General features: G+C 45.2%; 1 protein-coding gene across 2 annotated transcripts; it reads right to left on the bottom strand.

The window, feature by feature from the left end:
* Positions 1 to 994: 994 nt before the first annotated feature.
* Positions 995 to 12,538, bottom strand: Znf639 (zinc finger protein 639). Of its 2 annotated transcripts, none has more exons than XM_075950652.1 (7): positions 12,504 to 12,538; positions 9,739 to 9,945; positions 8,213 to 8,283; positions 7,107 to 7,175; positions 5,167 to 5,277; positions 2,492 to 2,626; positions 995 to 2,218 (listed from the first exon to the last, which is right to left on the bottom strand). In XM_075950652.1, exons 4-7 carry the CDS (start codon positions 7,162 to 7,164, stop codon positions 1,065 to 1,067), a joined length of 1,458 nt encoding a protein of 485 aa, XP_075806767.1. In that variant the 5' UTR covers positions 7,165 to 7,175; positions 8,213 to 8,283; positions 9,739 to 9,945; positions 12,504 to 12,538; the 3' UTR covers positions 995 to 1,064. The 2 variants fall into 2 exon arrangements, with proteins under 2 accessions (XP_075806767.1, XP_075806765.1); XM_075950650.1 differs by lacking the exon at positions 12,504 to 12,538 and adding an exon at positions 12,372 to 12,497.
* Between the last annotated feature and the right edge of the window lie 14,871 nt (positions 12,539 to 27,409).

Genomic DNA, 27,409 nt, shown 5'->3' on the forward strand with positions numbered 1-27,409 from the left:
CAGTAAGCTTGGTAGGACTGGCTGTATGATTGGTGATCCAGTAGAGACAAGGAGATGTGGGACGGTCAAGTCAGAACACTCTGGCACAGACGGCCACTGACCAGCTGAGAAGCTAGGGTTGGATCCTTCCTCAGTGGTCCTCAGGAGCAACACCTCGGCCAGCGGTGTCAGAACTGAGAACTGCTCTGTAGCAGGTACAGCAGCCACTAGGATGCAGATTCATCAGTACATTACACCAGAAACCTTTCATCCCCACACCCCTAACTCTATGCTAATATTTCAGTGGGTCTTCTCAATCCGTACACTTTTGTCAGAAGTTGGGGCATGACTTTGTAGGATTATGACTGAGGATGAAATGCTAGGAGCTCTGGTAACGTGCACTTAGATGAAGATAAAGTGCCAGTTGGTTATGAAGGGGTGTGAGGTGCTTAGTTTCACACATTCCCAGCTCTCTCCGTTTACACCCTTCAACTTAAGCAGAGCCTTTAGAAATGTTTGTTGGTGTGGCGCTTTAAGCCTGCCTTCCCAGCACCGAGTGGCTGAGGCAGGACTTTGATAGCTGGAACCCAGCTTGGGCTACAGAGTGAAGCCTGTCTCAACCCAGTTACAGCAGTTATTAACTCCAGTTCCAGGGGATCTGCTGCCCTCCTCGGGCCTCCATGGATACTGCACACATCTGGTGTGCTTACATACAGGCAAACACCACACTAGACATATATGCTCTGGTAGTGCAGTAGTTAGACTTCATAGAAGGTGGTCTTCAGTTCTAAAGACAAGTTTGAAGCCCTGTGGTAAAGAAAGAAAACTGTGGTCCGTCTCTTCAGCACCTTTGTTTGCATTCAGGAACTTGAAAGCATAGGCAAAAAACTGGAAAATAGTCACCAAAAGTGACAACTACAGACTGTCATGCGATTGAAAACACCTCCATTAAATATACTTATATACTGAAAAATGCAGTAATGCCAGAAAACTTGTCAAAGACAAATTATACAAGTTATGTTTCAGATCATCCATTTTAATATTAAAAAACATTATTTTACATAAACATTATGTAAAGTTAACAGTCAGGTAGTCTCATGGATTGGAAGGTGACTGATTAATTCCCTTTCATTCCCAAACCTCATCAGGCAGTCACTGCATTTATGAGGCAAGTCAGCTGAATGCTTGAAGTCAAGATGAATTTTAAGATCTTCAATTTGTCCTGTTGAGTATTCACAATATTGGCATAAATAAATCCCTTCAGATAAATGTGAATTTAGATGCTTGCAATATTCTAACATGCTGGAAAAGCCCTTCCCACAGTCATCACAAACGTGGGGGAAGATTTTAGTATGCTCGATAGCAACATGTCTGTTCACGTTTGTGTGAAGTCTGCTACGAAATCCACATACTTGACACACAAAGAAGTTCTTGCATTTGTCAAAGGTGATCTTGCTTAAAAGGCTGCACTGCCCGTGCCCACCACCGCTGCACTTGTCACTCAGCTCTATCAGTCTTCGGGCATGCTCATTGACCACGTGGCTGTGCAGGTCCTCAGGGTCACCTGTCTCGTGCTCACAGAACTGGCACAGGTACTGTTCATCGCGGCTGTGCTCCTGGAAGTGCAGGTAGAGCTCACTGCTGGAGGAGAACTGCACGTCACACTGCTCGCACCAGTAAAGGTGGTCGCTGAAGTGGGTGTCCGCAATGTGCTGGCTGAGGTTCTCAAAGATCACTGTCTTATAGTCACAGTACTTACAGATGTAGGGGTCTTCTTCATGAAGTTTGGCGTGCTCAATGAGAAGCATATTAGTGGAAAAGCTTTCCTTACACACTCGACACACATTCGAGTCAGTGCGCTTGTGTTTCAGGATCATATGCTGCTTTAGGTCAGAAAAGTACTTACTGTTGAATTCACAAAGTTCACACTTGTAGAGGCCACTGCTGTTGGCTCGCAGTAAAGGCCACTTCTGTTGGGCAGTCACATTCAAAGCTTGGCTCTTGTCAAGTATTTTACAGAGTTTGGCTGGTGGTTCTTCATCAGTCTGGTCTTGGAGGCTCTCGGAGGAATTGTTCTCTGTTTCTATATCATAATCTTCAGAAATGGCATGAACTTCTACAGCAATTGGGACGTCTTCTGAGGTGTGAACCTCTATAGGGCTCTCCTCTTGAGTGTGCTGAGGCACAGACTCGGGTGAATCACATTCTTCATCACAGATTTCCACATCAGCAGACTTTTCTGAAACAGGAAGCCCACTGTTATAGCACTGTACTACATAAGCCCTATTAGAGAATCATCCTATGTAGTACTGTCCACAGTACACCCCATTAGATACCGCGGTCCAGGGCTGCCCCACTGCACTAAGCCCTTCGGAACCATCTGTCCCGGTACCGCAGCACTGTACTAAGTCCCATTAGAAACAGCTGTGTGAACAGTAGTTACGGCATGCACTGCTTTTACCTGCTCTGTACAAAATACATTAAATGCTATTGGGTAATGAGTTCCTCTAACCTGTGGGAAAGACAGTGTGGTCTAGAATTCTAAGCACGGGGCTGGGAACAAGGTAGTTCTGATTCCTGTTTCTGGCCTTGGTTCCGTCTGTAAATTTGGGCAAGTCATTTGATGTCTCAGGATCAGAATCATCATCTGTAAAAAGAATTTGGAAAAACATTTTATATCAAAGCATTAACCATCACAAAATACTTAATACCAATAGGAACAACAGACTTAGCCATGAAAGGACATATTGCCTATTACATATTACAGATCCCTATAGACACTGAGAATATACCAGAATAATCCACTGCATTTATTTATTTATTTATTTATTTATTTATTTATTTATATTTTTCGAGACAGGGTTTCTCCGTAGCTTTTGGTTCCTGTCCTGGAACTAGCTCTTGTAGACCAGGCTGGCCTTGAACGCACAGAGATCCACCTGCCTCTGCCTCCCGAGTGCTGGGATTAAAGGCGTGCGCCACCACTGCCTGGCTCACTGCCTTTGTTTATATGCCCAACTTACTGGAATACACTCTGAACTTCCTAAGGAGTGAGAACGAATCACTATTCCTTTAGTTCAACCTCGTTCCCTCCAAGTTAGCATGATCTGAGGGTCAACAGAGAAAACTGGACAGCAGTATATGTGTGTGCATTTTAATAGACTATTTTTTAAAAGAAAAACTTAGGGGAAAAATCATGAAAACAGTATAAAGTACTCCTAACATATCACAACATTTCTACTATTAATTCTTTTGTTTGTTTGTTTTGTTTTTCGAGACAGGGTTTCTCTGTAGCTTTGGAGCCTGTCCTGGAACTAGCTCTTGTAGACCAGGCTGGTCTCGAACTCACAGAGATCCACCTGCCTCTGCCTCCCGAGTGCTGGGATTAAAGGCGTGCGCCACCACTGCCCAGCTCCCACTATTAATTCTTTACACTAGTACGGGGCATTTGTTGCAATTAATGACTGATATATGGCCACTGATAGTGATATATTATTACTGACTGAAGCCCATACTTCATCCAGACTTACTTTGTTTTTACCCAATGTCCTTTTGGATCCCACATACATTTAGTCATGTCTTTCTAGGTGACTGAAAATTGACTGTCCTAAGGACTATTGTCAGCCAGTTTGTAGAATGCTGTACTAATGGAACTCATCTGTTTCTTTTTCTCATGATTAGATTGGAATTGCGAGATCCTGGAAGGCAGCCCCGCCTGCCATCCCTCCCAGAATGCACACTAACTGCTGAGCTACCCTCCTGACCTGGCCAGTGTGCCACCTGGTTTCTGTCCTCCCCTACTCTCCTCTCTGAACGTCACTGTGATGCCTACACCAAGAGGTGGAAAGTTGGGTTCCATCTCCTTAAGGGAGGAATTCATGCAGGTGGTTATGGTTCACACCTTTAATCCCAGCACTCAGGAGGCAGAAGCAGGCAGATCTCTAAGTTTGAGGCCAGCCTGGTCTACAGAGCTCCAGGATAGTTGTGGCTACACAGGGAAATCTGTCTTGAAAAAAAACAGTGGAAGGGTTTCTTTTGTGCAGGCAATTTTTCTCTTCTACCCCATTTATGCACAATCATTTATAGCAGTAAAGATTCATGTTTCTCAAATTATTTTCAGCTTTGGCTATTGGAAGCTTTCCTTTGTCTTCATTGCTGGGGTGGAAGCCAGGGGCTCACGTGCGCTAGACAAGCACTGTCACCTGAGCTCCACCTAGGCCCTTGAGAGCGCCTTCAGCTCATCCGCGCACTGTGTGTGTTGTTGTTTTTAATACTTCCTATTTTCCAGCGCTACAAGATGCTCGAAACTCATCCTGTCCATCTCCTCCCCAGATCTGGAGCCAGCCATGGCTATAGGGGCTTTAGTTCACTGGTATTTTAAACCAAGACCTGAACATAAAATATGCTCACTGCTACTATTTGCTTCTTTTAGGCCTCACAACTGCCTAAAACAGTTCTATTAACTGTCACGGATGCAGATGCAGAGCCGTGAGCACCTCTGTGTGCGAGCATGAGAGTCTACGGAGCCAGGTGTGGGCTCACACAGGTAAGGAGCAGCAGTGGGTGCAGAGAAAGAAAAGTATGCATGTTCTTATCATTTACCAATGCTCTAGAGACTGAAAAATACCAACAGCTGCTCTTGACCCCTCCCTTCTCTCAGCACTCCAGACTGAGAGAAGACACTTGACTGCCAACGTCCAATTCTAGGTCACTCTGGCTTTGGATCAACTCTTAGCCAAATAAAAGAAATTAAGAGTTTGCTTAAAAATGAAAGTTACTTCCCAGCACTTGGGAAGCAGAGGCAGGCAGATCTCTGTGAGTTCGAGACCAGCCTGGTCTACAAGAGCTAGTTCCAGGAAAGGCTCCAAAGCCACAGAGAAACCCTGTCTTGAAAAACCAAAAAAAAAAAAAAAGAAAGTTACTTATTTAAAAAACTACTTTTTTCTGATATTACAACAATTAAAATCTTTGCCTGCCTTGGAACTATAAGCCCACATTTCAAACTACCGTTTCAGATAATCCTGAAGGGAAAACATGCAAAGGCAGCCTTGTTGCTTGGCTTTTGTTTTTTGCAGTACCACAGAGGAGTCAGTTCTTACACACAGAGGCAGAGGCTCATCCATGGGGGCATTCCTAGGTCCTGTCAAAGCGAGTTACACTAAGTACTCTGGAAGATATGGGACTTACCTTTGTTGTCAAAGTATTTTAAGTCAGGCTGTCTCATAGAGCAGACACTGTAACAATGATCAGAAAAGATTCCACTGACTCCATCTGTGATTCTGCTTATTCCAGAAGAATCTGAATGTAAAACAAAATGAAGACAATTCCCAGCATAGTACACAGATGCATGAGCTAGTCTGACATATTTTTTTGTCTACTTCCCTATGTTAAAGACTGAACCCAGCACCTTACACATACCAGGCAAGCCCTCCGCCTATAGCCCTAGCCTGTATTGTCATGATTTTAACGAGTTTCAATAGGAAAAATGTAGCGTGTTCCTCAGTTTTACACTTTAGATCAGACACTGGCGTTTGGCTTTAAAAAAGAGCCATAAACTAAACTGTAGTAACGCTTAAGAAGCTGAGTGACTGAGTTCGAGGCCAGCCTGGTCCAGGACAGGCTCCAAAGCCACAGAGAAACCCTGTCTCGAAAAACCAAAAAAAAAAAAAAAAAAGAATGACTGCTGCACACCTATGGTGTCAGGAACACAGAGGCTAAGGTGGATCAGCAAGGCTTTAATTCTATAATGAATTTAAATAAGATATAACTGAAACCTTTGGAAACGGGCTGGAGAGATGGCTCAGATACTCTGTTGCTAGGTTCAGTTTACAGCACCCACATGGTGGCTCACAACTGTCTGTAACTCAGTTCCAGGGGATCTAACACCTTCGAGCCTCCACCAGCACTAGGCTTATGGTGCACATACAGAAATGTTGTCAAAACACTCACACACATAAAAATAAATGTACCTTGAAACATATACAAGGAAACATTTGCCTAAAGTTTGAATCTCACAAAATATACATATATAATAAATCCTGCGTTAAGGATTAAAACAGTGAATTAGGTACCGTGAACTACTAAGAAGGCATGCCATGCCAAGAAAGCGTAATACATGAGGAGAACTAGTCTCAGGAGCAGAGAGGGCTTCTGATATCAGTCATTCCAAACATTGCCTGGTAAGCACCAATAAATACACAACAGACCAAGCTCACTTTCCTCATAAAGGACATGTGCAAGGAGCAAGCTAATGGGTATGCTGTCTCAAGTACGTGTGCCAGAGATGGTCACAAAGATGATCTTCTTTGTTTTTTATGACAGGATTTCTTTGTGTGACCTTGGCTGTCATGGAACTCTGCTCTATAGACCAGGCTGGCCTGGAGTCTAGGCTTAAAGGCAAGCACCACTAACAGCCTCGTTTTCCTTTTTTTGAGATTGGATCTCACGCAGCCCAAGCTGACCTCACTCTGGATCTGTCCTGCCTCCATCTCTCAAGTGATGGGATGAGGCGAAACCAGGGCTTCATGTATGCAAGGCAAGCATTCTATACACTGAGCTATACCCCCAGCCCAGACCTCTTATGTTAACAGAGCAGAGCCAACCTCTGTCACAAATTACACAATCAAGATAAAAACTGGGGAGGTAGAGATGGCTCAAGGATTAAGAAGAGCACTGGGGTTGCTCTTGCAGAGGACCTGGGTTCAGTTCTAGCTCCTCCATGATGGTTCACAACCATCATGTACTTCCAGGGGATCCAACAACCTCTTCTGACTTCCATAGGCAACAGGCATGCACATGGTACCACATACACATGCAGATAAACACTCAAGACACATAAAATAAAGGTCACAGTTCCAAAAAGTGTTCAAGATAAAGCTTTTTCCCTCAATATTTCCTGCTGAAGTTATTGCTGCACCTTAAGCACAGTTCTGACTCTGATGGTACATGAGGAGTAAGCTGGGAACTCTAAAATGTCAAGTGGTAAAGCATCCTGCAGCACTCCATCCAGGAGACATACGAGAAAATGGTCCCGACAGCACCTTATCATTTATGCAAAACTAGATGGGAATAACAACTACGCAGAAATTAATCCTTTACTCTTTTGAAAATAATAATTATACACTAACCTGAATAACGAGAAGGGTGTAAAGTCTTCCTTTTTCTTTTTTTAGGATATTCATTCATATCTTTTCAATCTAAAAAATGAAAAACATTCACAGGCATGGTACAATAACTAGTATTATTGTATAAATTCTTATGAGCCAAAGAATTTAGTAGCAATAAGAAATGGGGGTGGGGTGGAGAAATGGCTCAGCAGTTTTCTAAGAAGACTGGCTACTCTTCCAGAGGACCTGGGTTCAATTCCCAGCACCCATGTGGCAGCTCACTACTATCTGTAATTTGAATCTCAGGGACTCTGACTCCCTTCTGTGGGCCTCCAAGGGTACCAAGAATGTATGTGGTGCAAGACATCCATACATATAAAATATTTTATAAAGAAATCTGTGTGGAACATGAAAATAGGTATCACAAGAACAACACTGCACAATGCCTCTCTCTATTGAAAATTATAGAGAGCCTCCCAGATAAGCCTAGACTATGAGACCCTGTCTCATAAAACAAAGCAACATGCACCTTTTAGTCCCAGCATTCAGGAGGCTGAGACTATACTGGTCTACAAAAAGAGTTCCAGACCAGCCATGGTTACAAAGCGAGACCCTGTCAATCAAATACAGACACCACTGCCTCCCCCCCACACATACCCCCCCACAACCCATTATATCTTTGGGCATACAACATTTCTACAGACTTCAAGTTAAACATGGATATCTTTCCTTTTAAAATATAGTTGTGAAAGCCGGGCGGTGGTGGCGCACGCCTTTAATCCCAGCACTCGGGAGGCAGAGGCAGGCGGATCTCTGTGAGTTCGAGACCAGCCTGGTTTACAAGAGCTAGTTCCAGGATAGGTTCCAAAACCACAGAGAAACCCTGTCTCGAAAAACCAAAAAAAAAAAAAAATATATATATATAGTTGTGAGTCTATTAACACAATGGCTTCCAGAAAAAAAAAATGTGTTATACAGAATCTTGGAATATAAGTAATTTTCAAGAAAGAAAAAAATCTTAATAATGATTATGATGTCACATTCAACATTCTACTGAGAAGTGTGGCTGCCACCAAACAACTAAATTCCAGAAAATTTACTAATTAGTTCGGCTGTATTCCACTTACTTGGTATAATTATCAATACTACAGCAAGGAAAATGAATCACAGGCAAATTTCCACAGATGGCAAAAAATACCTAAAAGTAAAAGAGACCAGCAGTCATATAAGCAATAGCACCACTGAATGAGCCATAGCTTATGGATAAAATGCTTCCAACATCTTAAATTAGCCACAGAAAGAATGAACTCGGACATAATATTTATGCTTTCTAAACTCTTAACAATTGTATATACTGATAAATACCCAATTTTTGGGGGGGAGAGGGGGGCGGGTGGTTTCGAGACAGGGTTTCTCTGTAGCTTTGGAGCCTGTCCTGGAACTAGCTCTTATAGACCAGGTTGGCCTCGAACTCACAGAGATCCACCTGCCTCTGCCTTCCCCGCCTAGCTAAATACCCAATTATATGTAAAATTTTCATATTTCTTTTAAAATTTTTATATTTATAGCCACAGCTGTATCTTGACATCAAAATCACAGTGTAGGGCTGGAGAGATGGCTCAGTGGTTAAGAGCACTGGCTGCTCTTCCAGAGGTCCTGAGTTCAATTCCCAGCAACCACGTGGTGGCTCACAACCATCTGTAATGAGATCTGGTGCCCTCTTCTGGCATGTGGGCATACATGAGGCAGAATGTTGTATACATAATAAATAAATAAATAACTAAATAAATCTTTAAAAAAAACCTGAGAAGGCTTAAAAATAAGGGAGAGAGAGTTTAACTCAGATTTTAAAAAAAAAAAATCACAGTGTAAGTCTGCATTAATTTATTCAGACATTAGAAAAATCACAAATGGCCAGGTGGTGGTGGCGCATGCCTTTAATCCCAGCACTCAGGAGACAGAGACGGGTGGATCTCTGTGAGTTCGAGGCTAGCTTGGTCTACAGAGTGAGTTTCAGGACAGGTTCCAAAGCTACAGAGAAACCCTGTCTCAAAAAACAGAAAAACAAAACAAAAACAATAAAAAGAAGGAAGGAAGAAGGAAGGAAGGAAGGAAGGAAGGAAGGAAGGAAGGAAGGAAGGAAGGAAGGAAAGAAAAGTCGGTCATAAATGGCTGGTTGTGGTAGTCCACACTTTTAATCCCAGCACTAAGAAGCATAAGAGGATGGCTCTCTCTGAGTTCAAGGCCAGCCAGAGCTATTTATTACACAGAGAAACCCCGTCTAGAAAAAAAAAACAAGAAAAATGACAAAATATCCAAGCTCCTTCTCCCATCTCAGCTTAACATCTGTCCACTGGTGCAGGGAGGGAGCACCCTGAACGCTGCTTTTCTCTCTCCACTTCTCCCCTGTTAGTTTCTTGAGATAGCGCGTATGGAGTCCTGTCTAGTCCTAAGACTCCATCTATGGTGGTCTTGTCCTAGCCGCTGGAGTCATTGCCCGAGGGGCACAAACTAGGTTAGTCACTGTGCTGCATGTCACATGATCACACAATGATAAGGTGGCAGTTCCCAGGTAAGAAGCACATTCTCCTTACTTATGTCATCTTCCCAACAGTCCCATGAGGAACACAGAAGGGTTCCCTATCAAACTCACCTCATTTTAAGCAATGAAGAAACCAACTCCGATAAAGTCCATTATGACATAGCAGGACCAAAGATGGAACACTTGTCTTTGGACCACTGGTGTCAATTAACTCTGTGTGTGTGGACTCTCACTGCTCCATACCGCCACCAGCAAGTTTGTTCATCTTGCCTCACGTTCTTAGCCACAGGTTGGAGGGGGGAAGCGATACCTGGAAAACTGACAGCCATATTCTTTTTTTTTGTTTGTTTGTTTGTTTTTTTTGTTTTTCGAGACAGGGTTTCTCTGTGGCTTTGGAGCCTGTCCTGGAACTCCCTTTGTAGACCAGGCTAGAAATATTAGGTACATATACAAAATGCCTCACCCAACACCATAAACAGCATTCTTTGGTTTTTAGAGACAGGGTTTCTTGTAGCCCATATCTTAATATATATTAACTAATATGTCAAGAGGATATTTCAGATTGTTCAGAACACAAAAGGGAAACCAAGCATGAAAAGACAATGATTTAAAATAGCAAGTTGGATTTGGCCTGTCGAGAGAGAGAAAACAGGTGAGAGTCTGACTTCTACTTAGGACCGAACACCACCAAAGGCTGATTAAGACCACTCACAACCAAACCTGCTAATCAAGCTTCACATCAGCAAACAGTATGGGCTTTCTGTATGCAAGTGCCTTCATAAAGACATTCGGAGCATGCACACATGCAAACTGCCACAGCACAGGAGTGGGGTGTCCAGGGGATTGAACTCAGGTCATCAGGCGCCTTTACTCACGGAGCCATCTTGCCAGCTCCAGAAATTTAGCTTCTTAATCAAATAATATAAATCAGATAAACTTGTGCTCACTAATTCTCCTATCAAAAAGATTGTGAATCACCTGAAACTTACCTCTGCCCCCAACTATACACACGTCACTGTAGAAAACCAGGACATTTAAAATCAAACCACCTAAAATCTATTCACTCAGAAAAAGTCAAATTTTGATGATGTATCCACAGTTTATAATGTAGTGCTTAAAAAAAAAAAAGCCAGGCGGATCTCTTGTGAATTTGAGGACAGCTGATCTACAAAACAGGTTTCAGGACAGCCAGGGCTGCACCCACAGACAACCTTGTCTGGGGTAGGCGGAGAACCACCCCCCAAAAAACAAACAAAACCCCTCTACTTTGCTGAGTGTGGTGGTGCATGGCTTTATTCCCAGCCCTCAGGAGGCAGAGACAAGAGATCTTTGATTTCTTGGTCAACCTGGTCTACATAATGAGTTCCAGCACCAGTCAGGAGTACATTGTGTTTCAAAAAAGAAGGAACAGATGGGATGTGGTCATATGTTAATCTATATTTGAGGTATTTGTTTGTTTGTTTGTTTGAACTCAAAGGTCTGCCTCTGCCTTCATCAGAGTGCAGGGATCAAAGGTATGCACCACCACTCCTGGCTGTGTCTTCATTTCTGAGAAAACATGAAAGAAAAAGTCCCACTTTAAAAAGCCCCAACCCCATTCTCAGGCAAAGAGCAGTCTGGCTGGCAGCCTACAGGTACATCCCTAAAAATCTGGGAGCACAATATGTGAAATCTTATTTTAAAAATCCTCCTCCATAGCTGGGCCATGGTGGCACTTGGGAGGCAAAGGCAGGTGGATCTCTGAATTCAAGGCCAGTCTAGTCTTCGGATCTCAAGTTCCAGGATAGCTGGGGCTACACAAAGAAACCCTGTCTCGAAAAACTTAAGAAATCATCTTCCACGTCAACAGCAGAGCTCAGGGGCTCACAGCTGGCATCCCAGCACTCAGGAGGCCGAGGTAAGGCTACACTGATAGACTATCTCCTAAAAACAAAATAAACGGGTAACCACACGTAGGCATCTTGGCACCTGACATCTTACTAGTGCTTCCCTTTTCAAAGACTTCATGCAACTCTAGTGTCTCTACACAATGCAAAGATGGATTTTTAAAAAACCTTGTTTTCGTGTGTGTGCGTGTATTGTGCGGTACAAGAGGGTGTTGAATCTCCTGGAGATGGAGTTACAGGCAATCATGAGCCTGCTCCAATTGGCTGTTCTCTCCAACTCCAACACAGGGTCGTTGCGTTTTCAAGACGTTTAAATTACTTTTAGTTTTCACTACCATAAAAGTAAGTATTTTCAGGACCGGCGTGATGGCTCAGAACGCGCTTACCGGCAAGCCTAACCTGAGTGATTCCCGGAACCCACATGGTGGAAGAACAGACTTCTTGAAAGTTGTCCTCTGACCTCTACACTTACGCTGTGCCACACGTGTGCATGCATGCACACAATAAACACACATAATTTCAAGCATAAAAAGAGAATTTTCACGTTCTGATTGAAGCTCGGCGTTGTGGCTCACGCCTCAGTCCAGCCTGGGCTACACAAGACCTTGTCACAAATAACAGGAATTGAAGCGGCTTTCGGAGAGTGCTGGCCCCATTTGGCCTTTCCCGAGACCCGCCGTCCCTGAAGATGCAGGGCCGGGTCCCCGCTGGGGAGGAGCGGCCTCCTGCAGGCCGACGTGGGCCTTCACGCCGCAGAGTCCACCCGAGCCACGGCCGCCGACCCGCACCCAGATGGGCAGGCCCCGCTCGCCCCGCGGCCCTTGCTCGGCGCACAGGCCGCGGCAGGCCGGCCCTCACCTCACGCAGCAGCGCAGCTCCGCCGAGGCTCGCCCGGGTGGTGGTACGGAGGTGGCTGCCGGGAGATCGCCCACGCCCTCCCCCGCCGCGCGCGCCCTCCCTGCCCTGCCCGCCAGGCCCGGCTGCACTCACCCCGTCGCTCCGCGCGTGCGCCGCTGCAGGCCGCGAGGGCGGGGCGGGGGTGGAGAAACCCCTGAACCCCAGGCTGAGGGCGTGGTCTGAGAACGAGGCGGGCGTGGTTTCGTGCTGTGGGCGGGGCCTGATAACAGGCCGCGGGCTGGAAGAGGCTAGCGGCCCTGCGAGGCCCAGCGCCCCCTGCGGGCGTCTCCCCACCGTGTCCCTCCCTCCACCCCTCCACCCCACTGTGCTCCGTGTTCTCCTACACGGCGGGACCCTGAAGGCCGGCTGTGATCAATCCGCGGGGCTCCACGATCATTAGCGTTTCACCTGGAAGTATCTCTGCAGCCTGACGTCACACACACCGCGTGGTGGTTGCACTCAAGCCCTAACAAAGAGCATCCGGGCTAGATAAGTACAGGTCCGGGAAAAGGCGACACGTTTCGAGATTCGTCCTCAGGCCACACCCTAGATTCGAGAGGCCTTGGGGATTGGAGGTGGGGTGAGAGAGGCTGAAGAAAATGGCCCAGCGGCTAAGCAAGAGTATATAAGAGTATTATTCCTCTAACAGAAAAAGCACCCACATGGTCACTCACAACCGCCGGTACTGTAATTCCAACTGCGGGGTTCTGATGCCCCCGCAGACGCACACAACACACACACACCTAAATGCAAATAAATCCTAAAAGAGAAGTCTTGGTGGAGTGAACTGAGGCTATGCAAAGGATTGGATTTCATCTTTTAAATACTTTTCGGACCTTCACAGTCAATGAGCTGATGGAAAAGAATTAAATTAAATGAACGTGCCAGGCGGTGGTGGTGCGTGCCTTTAATCCCAGCACTCGGGAGGCAGAGACAGACAGGTGGATCTTTGTGAGTTCGAGGCCAGGCTGGTCTACGCCCAGTCTACAAGAGTTAGTTCCAGGGCGGCCAGAGCTGTTACACAGAGAAAGCCTGTCTCGAAAACCAAAAGAAAAAAAAAGAAAGAAAAAGAAAAAAATTAAATGAACATAATTGTGAACATAGTTTTTGGTTTTTTTCTTTTTTTAATATTTATTTATTTATTTATTATGTATACAATATTCTGTGTGTATGTCTGTAGGCCAGAAGAGGGCACCAGACCTTATTCCAGGTGGTTGTAAGCCACCATGTGGTTGCCGGGAATTGAACTCAGGACCTTTGGAAGAGCAGGCAATGCTCCTAACCACTGAGCCATCTCTCCAGCCCCTGAACATAGTTTTTGAATTATCCCTTGGACTGGAGGAAGAGTTCAGTAGCGGTCTGTGCTTGTCAGGGTGAGAACTGAGGTTTGAGCCCTCGTCCTTACAAACCCTCTAGAGTGTGACTGAGTGTTTCCCCTCCCTCGGTGTTAAGAATGGACTCCAGGGGATGGAAAGAAGGCTCTGCTGTTAAAAATCTCTACTAGGAGACCCAGGTTCAATTCCCAGGACCCACATGAGGCTTACAACTGCCTATGAATTCAGTTCTAGGTAATCAGACGCTGCATTCTGACCGTCATGTGCAGTACAAACACACGTAATGCTCAGACATACGTCCAGGGAAACACTCATACACAAGAGAATAAAATATGTCAGTTTTGTTTTTTCGAGACAGTTTCTCCGTGTAACAGTCCTAGCTGTCGTGAAACTTGATTTATAGATCAGGCTGGCTTCGAATTCTCAATCTGCTTCTGAAGCACAATTAATAAAAACTAAGAGACAGAATTTGGGGTTCAACCTGAAGGTCAGAAAACCAAAATGGCCAGCATTGGCTCTTACCTCGACCTCAGTCTGAAAATGATGATCCTGCCTCCAGGAATCTCAAAATGGGACTGAGACTGAGAGCTGTCTCCTCCTGTTGTATAATCCTCTCGAGTTCTGGGATTAAATGCGTGCACCACTGCCACCTGGTGTCTATGGTAAACTAGTGTGGCTTCTGGGATTAAAGGTGTGTATCGTCACTGCCCGGTCCGCAAGGCTGACCAGTGTGGCTGTTTTACTTTCCTAATCCCGAGGCAAGTTTTATTTATTAAAATACAAATGAAATGCCACTACATGCCTCTGCCTTCCGAATGCTGGGATTGAGCATGTGCCACCACGTCTGGCTTTAAAAAAACAAAAACAAAAACACTTAAGTAATGTAATTGCAGGCCTCCACCACTGAGCTGCCTCCCCAACCCCTAATCTGATGCCGGGGAAAGACATCAGGACAATTAGGAAAAAGGAGCTGTGTTACTTGGTTTTTTAATTTAGGCACCTGGCGTTCAACCAATTGTAAGTGAATGGCTAAATTGAGTCAGGGTACCTTATTCCCAAGGTCACCTGCAAAGCCCCAGCTGCGGTTCCGTGTCTTGCCCCCTCTCATACACTGTGTTCTTGCTGACAGTCACCTGCTACTCAGGCAGTCTTTACTGACTGATCCCAACATGACGGGAAATCCAGCTGTGTGGTACTGGAGAGACAGTGCTTGTTTGTGAGGTTCAGTTTAGTGACCTCATAACCCGCAGGCGTTCTCAGCTTAGACAGATGAATATTCACAGACGATAGTGTTTGTGGGGTTCAGTTTAGTGACCTCATAATCCACAAGCGTTCTCAGCTTAGACAAATGAATATTCACAGACGTTAGTGTTTGTGGGGTTCAGTTTAGTGACCTCATAACCCGCAGGCATTCCCAGCATAGACAAATGAACATTCACAGGCGTTAGTGTTTGTGGGGTTCAGTTTAGTGACCTCATAACCCACAGGCATTCTCAGCTTAGACAAATGAACATTCACAGACGTTAGTGTGACCCGAACAAAGTAAGAAAGGATTTGCAGACACAATTCACTCCTAGTATACTTAGTGCCTGGCACAGAATAGGGAATCGATTTGAGTGATCGCTACAAGACTGTTGAATTCTTTTTTTTTTAATTTATTTATTTATTATGTATACAATATTCTGTGTGTATGCCTGAAGGCCAGAAGAGGGCACCAGACCTCTTTACAGATGGTTGTGAGCCACCATGTGGTTGCTGGGAATTGAACTCAGGACCTCTGGAAGAGCAGGCAATGCTCTTAACCACTGAGCCATCTCTCCAGCCCCAAGACTGTTGAATTCTTAAAGATGCTGCCGCGGATGTTGGCTTTAGTGTGAGTCCAGTGGTGGCAACAGGGGGCGCCATGCCACAACCGTCAGTTAAAGTTTCTCATACTTGCCCTTGCCTGATCTGTCTTCTACGCAGCGGTTTTATTCCAAAGCATTTTGCAGGCAAGAGTAAACACACATCCTTTTGTCTGCATCACTAAACAAACAAAACAAAACAAACAAGAAAAGCTTGCTGGGTGCACCACGGAGTTGCCTACGTCATAGTATTTAGGTGTCATGCGTCATCGTCATAGATGATTAACTGGACTCTTTCTTGGTCTATTTTCAAGCCTCCCCTTTTCTCCTTCCCCTTAGAAGGGCAGCTGGGTAAACTCTTGAAAGCCCTAGGACAACATTTTTACAGGAATATTTAACCGCCATCCTCCCAACCTTTTGCTACACGTGTATTATAGCTTGAGTTTTTCCTGATTACACAGGTGTGAGTTATATAGTAGACAATAGAACAGTATAAAGAATGAAAGAATTACCAAGTCCCACATCCCTGAACTGTGTATTTTGATCTGTGTCTGCTCATGCATGCACAAATATTTTCTCAAAATCAGACTATCATATTAAGTGGCAGCTTTTTTTCAGTTAATATAATATAAACATTCCTTATATTATTAAAGTCCTAGTGGTACCTTACATTTACTGTAAATGACAATATAAGTTAAACCATGGTATTTAAGCTGTTTGCACCTTTTCAACTACCTTGCCAAAGCAGGCATGGTGGTAAACGACTGTAGTCCCACTTGTAAAGTGGAGGCAGAAGGATCAAAAGTTCAAGGACAGTCTCAACTACACACCAAGTTGGAGGCCAGCCTAGGCTGCAAACCCCTTGTCCCCACCTGTGTTCAATGAATATGCATTTGGATTCATTAGTGAGCCTCCTGCTTAGCATTTTAAGGAGACTGCAGTAGCCAAGGTAGAGGGGTTAATACAAGATCTTTTGAGCCTTTTAATGACAGGCTTGAAAGGCCACTGGGGAAATCTTTTCAGCCCTCTGTGGACCATAAGTGTCTGAAGTATTCCCATATTCTGAGTTTTGAAGTCCCAGCACCATTGCCCACCTTATTCTGAGGACTCATGTTACGCGTTAAGTTTAAGCTACGGTGCTTGAGAGAGCTGTACAACAGAAATGCCTCTAACCTGTAAGCAGCGCTGGCAAAGGGCAGACAACTTCCTAGAATCCTGAGACTGTTGTTCATGAACTATGACAAGCCACACGTTTTGACTTCAGTAAATAGGCTTGGTTGCCCAACTGCGCAGGGCGTGCCTGACTACAAGTAGGTGGGAAGTACGTCTCAGGGTGTACGTATCAGGACACACGCTAGTCCCTGACTGGATGAAGGTGTGAAGGACAGAGCCTTGTGGGCTTTGCCTTTAAAAGCCCCTGACTAATGTAATTCAGCGCCATTCTCTGGAAATCCTGGGTGTGGACTTGGCCCGTGTCCGTCATTCTGACCGAAATTCACTAAACCTTGCTTCCTAATTTGGCATAAAAATTGTGGTAGAGGTCTTACTTTCGAACACTGGAATTAATACTCCCCTGCTGTAAAGGTTAACTAGCCAAAGTGAGCAGCAGAGCTTCCCCTCACCGAAGACTAATCACTATAGAAAGATTGCTCATTGTAATTTTTGAAACTTCTACTTGTAGTGATAGGGCAGGACTCTATGCATATTTCCCATAATTCCCTTATCCTACCCTCTCCTTTTCTTACCCCTCCTCTTCCTCAGCCCCTTCCCCTTCCTCTTCTCTCCCTTCTTATTTCCTGACCACCATCTCTCTTCTTATTTTCTCCCAGGCTGTTCTGAGACTCTCCTATAACCCAGGCTGGCTTCAAACTCCTGATCCTCCAACCTCCGCTTCACAAACACAAGGGATCGTGCCACCATAGGCAGCTGGGAAATAGATACTTAACATCTGGGAAAGAAAGGAAAATAGAGAGAGAGCAAAGAAAGGGGAGGAGTGATGGAAGTTTGTACTGCACAGAGTTATCCATGTTGACTTAGATAAGGGGCACTAGGCAGGCGTTCCGTCAGCTGCGACATGGTCTGTCAACCACAGCAGCCTAGGGAGTCCCCCATCTTCTGGGAATCTTGGCTCTGGTAAAAACCAGACCCTTAGCTTAAACACAGAAACGAATTTCAGGACTAATTAGTATAACCGTCCTGGAACTATGTAGACCAGGATGGTCTCCAACTCATACAGACCCACCAGCCTCGGCCTCCCAAATGCTGGGTTTAAAGGTGTAGGCCTCTGCACCTGGCTTCAGACTCTCCTCGTGCCAGCAACAAAACAGCTGTTATCTGCTCCAGCCAGGCTGATCGAAACAATTCCAGACTTCATCCTCCCCTAGGCCCCTGAACACTAGATGACCCTGGCACCTTTTTGACCCAAGTCAGAAGAGGAGGCTACCCTGGGTAGCTCCAAGGAGGGAGTGTTGTTACTGGGTTAAGGAGGCAAGGCTGTGGCTGGACCACATGCAAAGCTCATTGTATGTGGAGTGTGTTGTGATGGGTCCAACCTCTCTCTTTCTCTTGTAGTCATTGTTTCCTGACGCATTTATCTAATTATTATGCTTTATCAATGAAAAAATCAAGAGTCAGATATTGGGGTAAGAACCTGAAAGATGGGAGAAGGAGGGAGACACCACGAGTCACCATCTACCTCTTCCGTTGCTTCCTCCAAAAAGGGCAGCAATCCTCTCTCTTAGCCCCACCTTACTACTTCCTGTCTCCTTTCTGTCTACAGTTCTCCATATTCTATGGTTAATTGTGGTCAGCTAGTGGCTGGCTCCACCCTCTGACACTAAGCAAGCTTTATTTGTCAGAACACAATCAAAATATCACACGACGGTTTCCTTTGGGCCGCCAGCTCACAAGTAACGACATGGAAACTTGTTAATTATGGAAGCTTGGTCTTTAGCTTAGGCTTCTCTCAGCTAGCTCTTATAATGTAAATTAACTCATTTATATTAATATACATTCTGCTATGGCTATGTGGTGTTACCTCTCTTCCATCTTGCACCTCCTGTTTCCTCTCCGCGTCTGGCTCTGGCAACTCCTCTGATGCCTCCCTTCTTCCCAGTGTCCTTAGTCTGGCTCTCCTGCCTAACCTTACCTTGTACAGCTATTGGCCAGTCAGCTTCTTTATTAACCAATCGCAGCAACATATATTCATATGGTATAAAGGAATAGTCCACAACACATAACCTCAGAAATCATTTCATCCGATAGATTTTGTGTACAAGAAGCAGCGGAAGAGAGGACTCTCCCAAATGAAGTGACTGATCCTCTTACTCAGAAGGCTGTGAGTGGCATGCTTACACTGTTCTGGGCCTCCGTCACCTCAGAAAAAGAGACAGCTCCTTCCCACCCCAGGTGGGAGACAAAGCTTACACAGGAAGCTTCTAGAGCATATCCAACAAGATTCACATTTTGTCACATGAAAATCCGTGGGGAAGAGGATGGCCCCAGGGAGAGAGGGCTTTAGTCCTCTGGCTTCTCACTCACTGTGACTTGAATCCACGGTTCCTGGCTGCATCTCCTCTTTGCACATTTTAATCAATCAGTTTTGTTGAGACAGGGTGTTCTGTAGCCCTGACTGTCCTTGAACTCCTGAGCCTCCTGCTCAGCCTCCTAAAGTACTTGAATTGTGTGCCTGCTTTACTTGTGTGCTCAGCTAACACTGTCTTTTAAGAATCTGTAATTTAAAAAAAGGAAGAAAGAAAGAATCTGTAGTTTTAACGCTTACGTTTAGGTTTTTGATCATTTTAAGGTAAGTTTTCCATATTGTGTGAAGTAGCATAAGGTTAATTTAACATTTTTAAATTATATATGGTGTGTGGGTGTGGGTGGGTTTGTGCGCATGTGCACTCTCCTGTGCATGCCACACGGAGGAAGTCAGAAAACAACTTGCAGGAGTCTGTTCTCTCCGTCCATCCTGAGTGCCAGGGATTGAACTCAGATCGTCAGGCTTGGCAGCAAGGGTCTTCCCACACCCCGAACAGTCTCATCTGCCCGCAGAAAGTCATTTTAAACTTAAAAATAAAAATAAGACAGGGTCTCTCTATGTAGTCTTGGCTGGCCTGGAACTTAGAGTGTAAACCAGGCTGGCCATGAACTCGTAGAGATCCACTTGCTCTTTGCCTCCTACATGCTGGGATCACTAGCATGGACATCATTTCCAAATACGCGGAACTTTGAATCTTTTAAACTCATCAGGATGGAAGTTCAAATCTATATTAACTGGTCATGACTACTTAAGGTGAGTTGGTGTGATAAGAAACCGAAGGAGGAGGTGCTGCCCGTGTGCAGGCGTAATGACAGAGATGGCTGAGGAGGACAGTCAGCTTCAGAGGCAAGGTCTTAGGTCGGTGCATTGTCCAGACGCTGAAGGGTGACTCTGCAATGCTGCCCGCTCTTAAAGGAAAGACATTAGAATGACTAGGGACGACAAAGGCAGGGGGACATTTCTAGATCCCCAGGGTTCTGCTCTGCTGTGGTCTAGACTGACTGTCCTCTCAGGAAACAAGAACAAGACCCTGTGAGCTTCTTAGAGAAGGCATGGTTGCCCTGAGCAAAGTGACCATTGGAAAAGTAGCTTGAGCAGGCACAATGGTGCCTGACTGTGGGTAGAAGCAGGGGGACTGTAGGTGGACTTTTCTGTTCTGCCAGCCATTCCCCAAATAACCACACAGAGACTTCAAGTCATCCTTAGCTGTGTAAAAGTTTGAGGTCAGCCTGGGCTGCACACACCCTGGATCAACAGAGAAAGGGGGTGATCTGAATAGGTGAGTCCACCTTTGTTGTTGTTTTGGTCTTTGAGCATTGGAGATTGGGCCTGTGGCCTTCAGCATGCTGAGCACAGAGCTCTGAGCAAACAGGCAATCCCTGAGCCTGCACTTTCCCCACGGAACACAGCTCCCTGAGGTAGCTGGTGAAAATGTTCCTGTCGTGGACAGTCCCTTGTCTCTGTCAGCTGCATTTCTTTCCCTTTCCATGATTCTCAGCCTGGGACCTGGTCATGGAAACTGATCAGATGAGATAACCAAGTTTAATTCAGAAGTTCAGGCACAAAAGGAAGGTCTGTCCTTGGGGACACACCACCTCATTTCAGAGGCAAGAGACTAATTACAAGGGAATGCCTCAGCAGACTTAGAGGAGACGGAACTTACTGGGTAATTAGCATTTCCACCCTTGGGGAAGCATGGAGAAGTTTCATCTGACAGCTGTGAACTAAGTTACCCAAATCTTTTTTTTTTAAGCTTTTTTAAAAAAATTATTTATTAAAGATTTCTGCCTCCTCCCCTCTACCGCCTCCCATATCCCTCCCCCTCCCCCAATCAAGTCCCCCTCCCTCATCAGCCCGAAGAGCAGTCTGGGTTCCCTGCCTTGTGGGAAGTCCAAGGACCTCCCACCTCCTTCCAGGTCTAGTAAGGTGAGCATCCAAACTGCCTAGGCTCCTACAAAGCCAGTACGTGCAGTAGGATCAAAACCCAGTGTCATTGATCTTGACTTCTCAGCAGTCCTCATTGTCCACTATGTTCAGCGAGTCCGGTTTTAAACCAGGCTTTTTCAGACCCAGACCAGCTGGCCTTGTTAAGTTCCCAATAGATCATCCCCAATGTCTCAGTATGTGGGTGCACCCCTCGTGGTCCTGAGTTCCTTGCTCGTGCTCTCTCTCCTTCTGCTCCTGATTTGGACCTTGGGATTTCAGTCTGGTGTTCCAATTTGGGTCTCTGTCTCTGTCTGCTTTCACTACCCGATGCAAGTTAATCTCCAGGAGGATGACTATATGTCTTTCTTTGGGTTCTCCTTCTTATTTAGCTTCTCTAGGATCACGAATTATAGGCTCAATGTCCTTTATTTATGGCTAGAAACCAAATATGAGTGAGTACATCCCATGTTCCTCTTTTTGGGTCTGGCTTACCTCACTCAGGATAGTGTTTTCTATTTCTGTCCATTTGCATGCAAAATTCAATTGTTTTTTACTGCTGAGTAGTACTCTAATATGTATATATTCCATACTTTCTTCATCCATTCTTCCGTTGAAGGGCATCTAGGTTGTTTCCAGATTCTGGCTATTATAAACAATGCTGCTATGAACATAGTTGAGCATATACTTTTGTTGTATGGTAGGGCATCTCTTGGGTATATTCCCAAGAGTGAGTTACCCAAATCTTACGTCCACTTTAATCTTGAAAAGATGAATTTGAGAATGCGCAGGACACATGAGAGACTAAGTGGGCATCCTCCATTGGCTTCTCAGAACTGTGTACCTGTTGAATTGTATGTTCCTTTATCTTCTCAAGTCTCCATATGTGTCTCTGGTTAGTCTGAAACTCATTATGTAAAGCTAGCTAGTCTTGAATTTGCAAGGACCCTTCTGCCTCTGCCTCCCTAAAGCTGGAATTACAGGCAGGCACTGCCAAACCAGTGTTTTCAGTGTCAGTCCTGACCCTATTCCCAGAATTTCTTTCGTTCTTCCTTTTTTTAAAAAAAAATTTATTGGGCTGGAGAGATGGCTCAGCGGTTAAGAGCATTGCCTGCTCTTCCAAAGGTCCTGAGTTCAATTCCAAGCAACTACATAGTGGCTCATAACCATCTGCAATGAGGTCTGGTGCCCTCTTCTGGCCTTCAGGCATATATACAGACAGAATATTGTATATATAATAAATCAATAAAAAATTATTTTATTTAATGTGTGTGAGAGTTTGTGTGTGTATGTGTGTGAATTTGTGTGTATGTGTGTGAGGGTGTGTGTATGTGTGTCTGTGTGAATGTGTGTGTGAGAGTATATGTGTATGTGTGTGAGAGAGTGTGTGTGTGTATGTGTGTGTGTCCAGAATTTTGTGATGAGATGATCTGGGTAGCTCTCTGTTGCCTTAATATTCGAATGGAAGCTCAGAAACAGGAAAATGCTGTAAGGCATCTTCATAGGCAATGCCTTTATGAAAAGGACTCCGGTAGCATAGGAAATAGTGCCAAGACCTGACAAATGGAATTGCAGGAAACCATGAACAGAGTGAATAGAGCCCAAAGCATTAATTGATGCAGATGACCCAACCCACCGTGAGTGATGCCATTTGTCTTGGTCAATGTTCTGTTGCTATGAAGAGACACCATGACCACGGCAACTCTTATAAAAGAAAACATTTAATTAAGGCTGGTGTACAGTTTCAGAGGTTTAGTTTAGTATCGTCATGGCAGAAAGCATGGTGGCATGCAGGCAGACGTGGTGCTGGAGGAGCTGAGAGGTCTACATTCTATAAGCAGTCAGCAGGAAGAGCAGAGAGAGCCACTGGGACTGGTTTGGGCTTCTGAATCCTGAGGCCCACCTGCAGGGATACACTTCCTCCAGCAAGGGCATACCTACTAATAAGGCCACACCTCCTAATCTTTATCAAGTAGATCCACTCCCTGCTGACCAAGCATTCAAATCTCTGAGCCTATGGGAACATGCATGTGAACACAAGCATGCCATCCAGCACGTATGCTGGCCTCCTTCCTCTGTGTGGGTCTCAGTGAGTATATGTCATAATTGTCTTTCTGGGTCTGGGTTACCTCACTCAAAATAATGTTTTCTAGCTCCATCCATTTGCCTGCAAAATTCAAGATGTCGTAATTTTTTTCTGTTGTGTAGTACTCCATTGTATAAATGTACCACATTTTCCTTATCCATTCCTTGGTCGAGGGGCATTGAGGTTGTTTCCAGGTTCTGGCTATGACAAACAAAGCTGCTATGAACATTGTTGAGCACATGCCCTTGTGGCACAACTGAGCATCCTTTGGATATACACCCAAAAGTGGTATTACTGGGTCTTGAGGAAGGTTGTTTCCTAATTTTCTAAGAAATCACCACACTGACATCCAAAGGGGATGTACCAGCCTGTATTCCCACCAACAATGCAGGAGTGTTCCCTTTTCCCCACAACCTCTCCAGCATAAGTTGTCATCAGTGTTTTTGATCTTGGCCATTCTTACAGGTGTAAGATGGAATCTCGGAGTTGTTTTGATTTGCATTTCTCTGATGACTAAGGATGTTGAATAGTTCCTTAAGTGTCTTTCAGCCATTTTAGATTCCTCTGTTGAGAGTTCTCTGTTTAGGTCTGTACTCCATTTTTTTTTATTGGATTATGTGATCTTTTGGTGTACAATTTCTTGAGTTCTTTGTATATTTTGGAGATCAGACCTCTGTCTGATGTAGGGTTAGTGAAGATCTTTTCCCATTCTGTAGGCTGTCATTTTGTCTTGTTGACTGTGTCCTTTGCTTTACAGAGCTTTTCAGTTTCAGGAGGTTCCATTTATTAATTGTTTCTCTCAGTGTTTATGCTGCTGGGGTTATATTTAGGAAGTGATCTCCTGTACCAATGAGTTCATGTGTACTTTTCACTTTCTTGTCTATAAAGTTCAGTGTGGCTGGCTTTATGTTGAGGTCTTTGATCCATGTGGACTTGAGTTTTGTGCATGGTGATAGATATGGGTTTATTTTCGTTCTTCTACATGTTGATATCCAATTATGCCAGCACCATTTGTTATATATGCTTTCTTTTTTCCATTTGATATTTTTTACTTCTTTATCAAAAATCAGGTGTTCAAAGACGTGTGGATTGATATCTGGGTCTTCAATTCGATTCCATTGGTCCTCCAGTCTGTTCTTATGCCAATACCAGGCTTTTTTCAGTACTGTAGCTCTATAGTAGAGTTTGAAGTCAGGGATTGTGATGCCTCCAGAAGTTCTTTTATTGTACAGGATTGTTTTGGCTATCCTGGGATTTTTTGCTTTTCCATATGAAATTGAGTACCTTTTTTTTTTGAGGTCTTTGAAGAATTTTGCTGGCATTTTGATGGGCATTGTGTTGATTTTGTCCCACTTTTACTTTTAATAAACATTTTAAATATAGTTGTTAACCGTGTGCAAGTTAAGTGAATATAAATAAGAGAAAAACGTTTTTTGAGACAGGTTCTCTCACTATGTAGTTCTGATTGGCTTGGAACTTATTATGTAACTGGGCAATGGTAGCTTTGGAGCCTGTCCTGGAACTAGCTCTTGTAGAGTAGGCTGGCCTTGAATTCACAGAGATCGGCCTGCCTCTGCCTCCCAAGTGCTGGAATTAAAGGCGTGTGCCACCACCGCCTGGCTAGTTATACATTTTAGAATTTATATATTTCACTACAATTTCTACACTTTGTAGCCCAGATTTGCCTCAATTGCAATCATCTTGCCTCTGTTGCCCAGATGTTGAGATCATAGGCAAGTACCACCATGCCCTATTGACTACTTCCCAGATGTTGAGTTCATAGGCATGGACCACCACACCTTCCTGACTACATCCCAGATGTTGAGGTCGTAGGCATAGACCACCACACCCTCTTGACTACCTCCCAGATGTTCAGGCCATAGGCATGGACCACCACACCCTCTTGACTACCTCCTAGATGTTGAGGTCACAAGTATGGACCACCACACCCTCTTGACTACCTCCCAGATGTTGAGGTCAAAGTCATGGACCACCATACCCTCTTGACTAATTCCCAGATATTCAGGCCATAGGCATGGACCACCACACCCTCTTGACTACCTCCCAGATGTTGAGGTCACAAGTATGGACCACCACACCCTCTTGACTACCTCCCAGATGTTGAGGTCACAAGTATGGACCACCACGCCCTCTAGACTACCTCCCAGATGTTGAGGTCACAGTCATGGACCACCACACCCTCTTGACTACATCCCAGATATTGAGGTCACAGGCAATGACCACCATACCTTCTTGGCTACCTCCCAGGTGTTGAGGTCACAGGCATGGACCACCACACCCTCTTGACTACCTCCCAGATGTTGAGGTCACAAGTATGGACCACCACACCCTCTTGACTACCTCCCAGATGTTGAGGTCACAGGTATGGACCACCACACCCTCTAGACTACCTCCCAGATGTTGAGGTCACAGGCAATGACCACCACACCCTCTTGACTACTTCCCAGATGTTGAGGTCACAGGAATGGACCACCACACCCTCTTGGCTACTTCCCAGATGTTGAGGTCACAGGCAATGACCACCACACCTTCTTGGCTACCTCCCAGATGTTGAGGTCACAGGCATGGACCACCACACTCTCTTGACCACTTCCCAGATGTTGAGGTCATAGGCATGGACCACCACACCCTCTTGACTACCACCCAGATGTTGAGGTCACAGGCATGGAACACCAAGCCCACTTGATTTTGTTATTTGTTTCTTTTCTGAGAGGCAGGGTCTCTCTCCTTGCTCTGGCTGTTGTGGAACTCACTATGTAAACTAGGCCAGCCTCAGACTCACAGAGATCCACCTACCTTTGCCCCTGCCCCTGCCTCCAAAGTGCTGTGATAAAAGGCACGTGCTTCGCACTCAGCTCAGTTGACCTAGTTTCAATGTTAAAGATTAACGGGGTGATCTTCAAGGTCATAGATATGGCTCTGGAAAATAAATCATGTTTATTTCATCATTATAATTAATCATCCTTAAGCTTTGGTCAAAGGAGACCCACAGTATGCACAGTGGGAAAGGAATAGGAATCTGGCCTCTTGTGGGAGGTGAGGGTGGAGCCTGGGGTGGGAGGCTGGGTGGGGTGACTTTCTTGAATCCGTCCTGTTCCTGGCTTCATGGCTCACTAAAGAGGTTCCTGTATGTTTACTTCTCCAAAGTTCTTCCATAAATCCCCTTAATAACCCCACACAGGCTGTGACCCTGCCATCTCCAGGGGAGGAAGCTGATTTGCACAGAGACAGCCCGCTGCATACTCCACACAGCCCCCGAATCTGTGACCAACCCAAGCCAGGGGGTGACTGTCTTGCCCCTGCCTTGGCCCTGTGGGAGGAAGAAGCTGGCAGATCAAAAAGGGTTACCAGCTGGCTCCGGTGACTCACAACTGTGGGTCCAGGGCAGTGAATAAAAAGACAGATGACTCAGACTTTAGCGGGGCGCAGGGAGATCCGCAGCAGCTCTTTACGACAGAGAGCAGCGAAGCTGAGCCCAGCTAATGTAAACCCCCTTCTAGTGGTGAGGCACTACTGGATGGGCCTCTTTTGAGACAGGGTATCATGTTACCCAGGCAGGTCTTGGACTCCTGCTGGCCCGTTTTCTGCCTCCCCAGTGTAGGGATTACAGAAACCTTGTGTTTGCTTCTTCTTCCCAACCAGTCTTTACCCATGCCTAGCTGTAGCCTGTTCTCCATTCCGTAGGCTTTTCCTCGCCACTAAGTTCTCAACTCGGTGTGTTTGTGCTGCCGTTTCCCATGACTTCCTCCAACTGGGTTTGCTTCTCTTTCTTCTGCACATTCAAGTACTTGGATTAACCATGCTTGGGCCTTTATTTCTTATGTCTCCCCACAGAATAAAAGGGTCCGATAGGTAGGAACGTCTCCGCTCAAGCACACAGTTATACTGACGGCTGAAAAGTCATGGCTAATGTGTTGACTCACTAGACCCTTTATGAAATGTTCCTGCTTGGCCTGCATTGCTGAGGCCACAGCATATTGTGCTGACCACAGGCCTAGAGGGCGAGATGACTCTAGTGCCCACCGAAGCAGAGGGCAAATGGCTGGGCCTGCTTACTCTTTCCCAGCATCCTCTGCTTTGCCTGTGGGCAGGCTTCTGTCCAGGTCTCCCTTCTTGCTGTCCTAACATTTTTTTTTTTTTTTTTTTGGACAGGATCTCCCTACATAGTCAGAATGTCCTGGAACTCATTATTTAGACCAGGCTGGCTTTGAACTCATCGAGATTAACCTGCCTCTGCTTCTACCTCTGGT

Source organism: Microtus pennsylvanicus, chromosome 16, assembly GCF_037038515.1.
Source record: "Microtus pennsylvanicus isolate mMicPen1 chromosome 16, mMicPen1.hap1, whole genome shotgun sequence".
In the NCBI taxonomy this organism is placed as follows: domain Eukaryota; kingdom Metazoa; phylum Chordata; class Mammalia; order Rodentia; family Cricetidae; genus Microtus; species Microtus pennsylvanicus.

Bases quoted from the DNA above. Each gene is read 5' to 3' on its own strand.
- Znf639 (XM_075950652.1), bottom strand. From the start codon at position 7,164: ATGAATGAATATCCTAAAAAAAGAAAAAGGAAGACTTTACACCCTTCT. The intron at 5,278-7,106 runs GTTAGTGTATAA...TTTTACATTCAG, and splicing joins ACACCCTTCTCGTTATTCAG to ATTCTTCTGGAATAAGCAGA. The intron at 2,219-2,491 runs GTTAGAGGAACT...TTCCTGTTTCAG, and splicing joins CCACACTGTCTTTCCCACAG to AAAAGTCTGCTGATGTGGAA.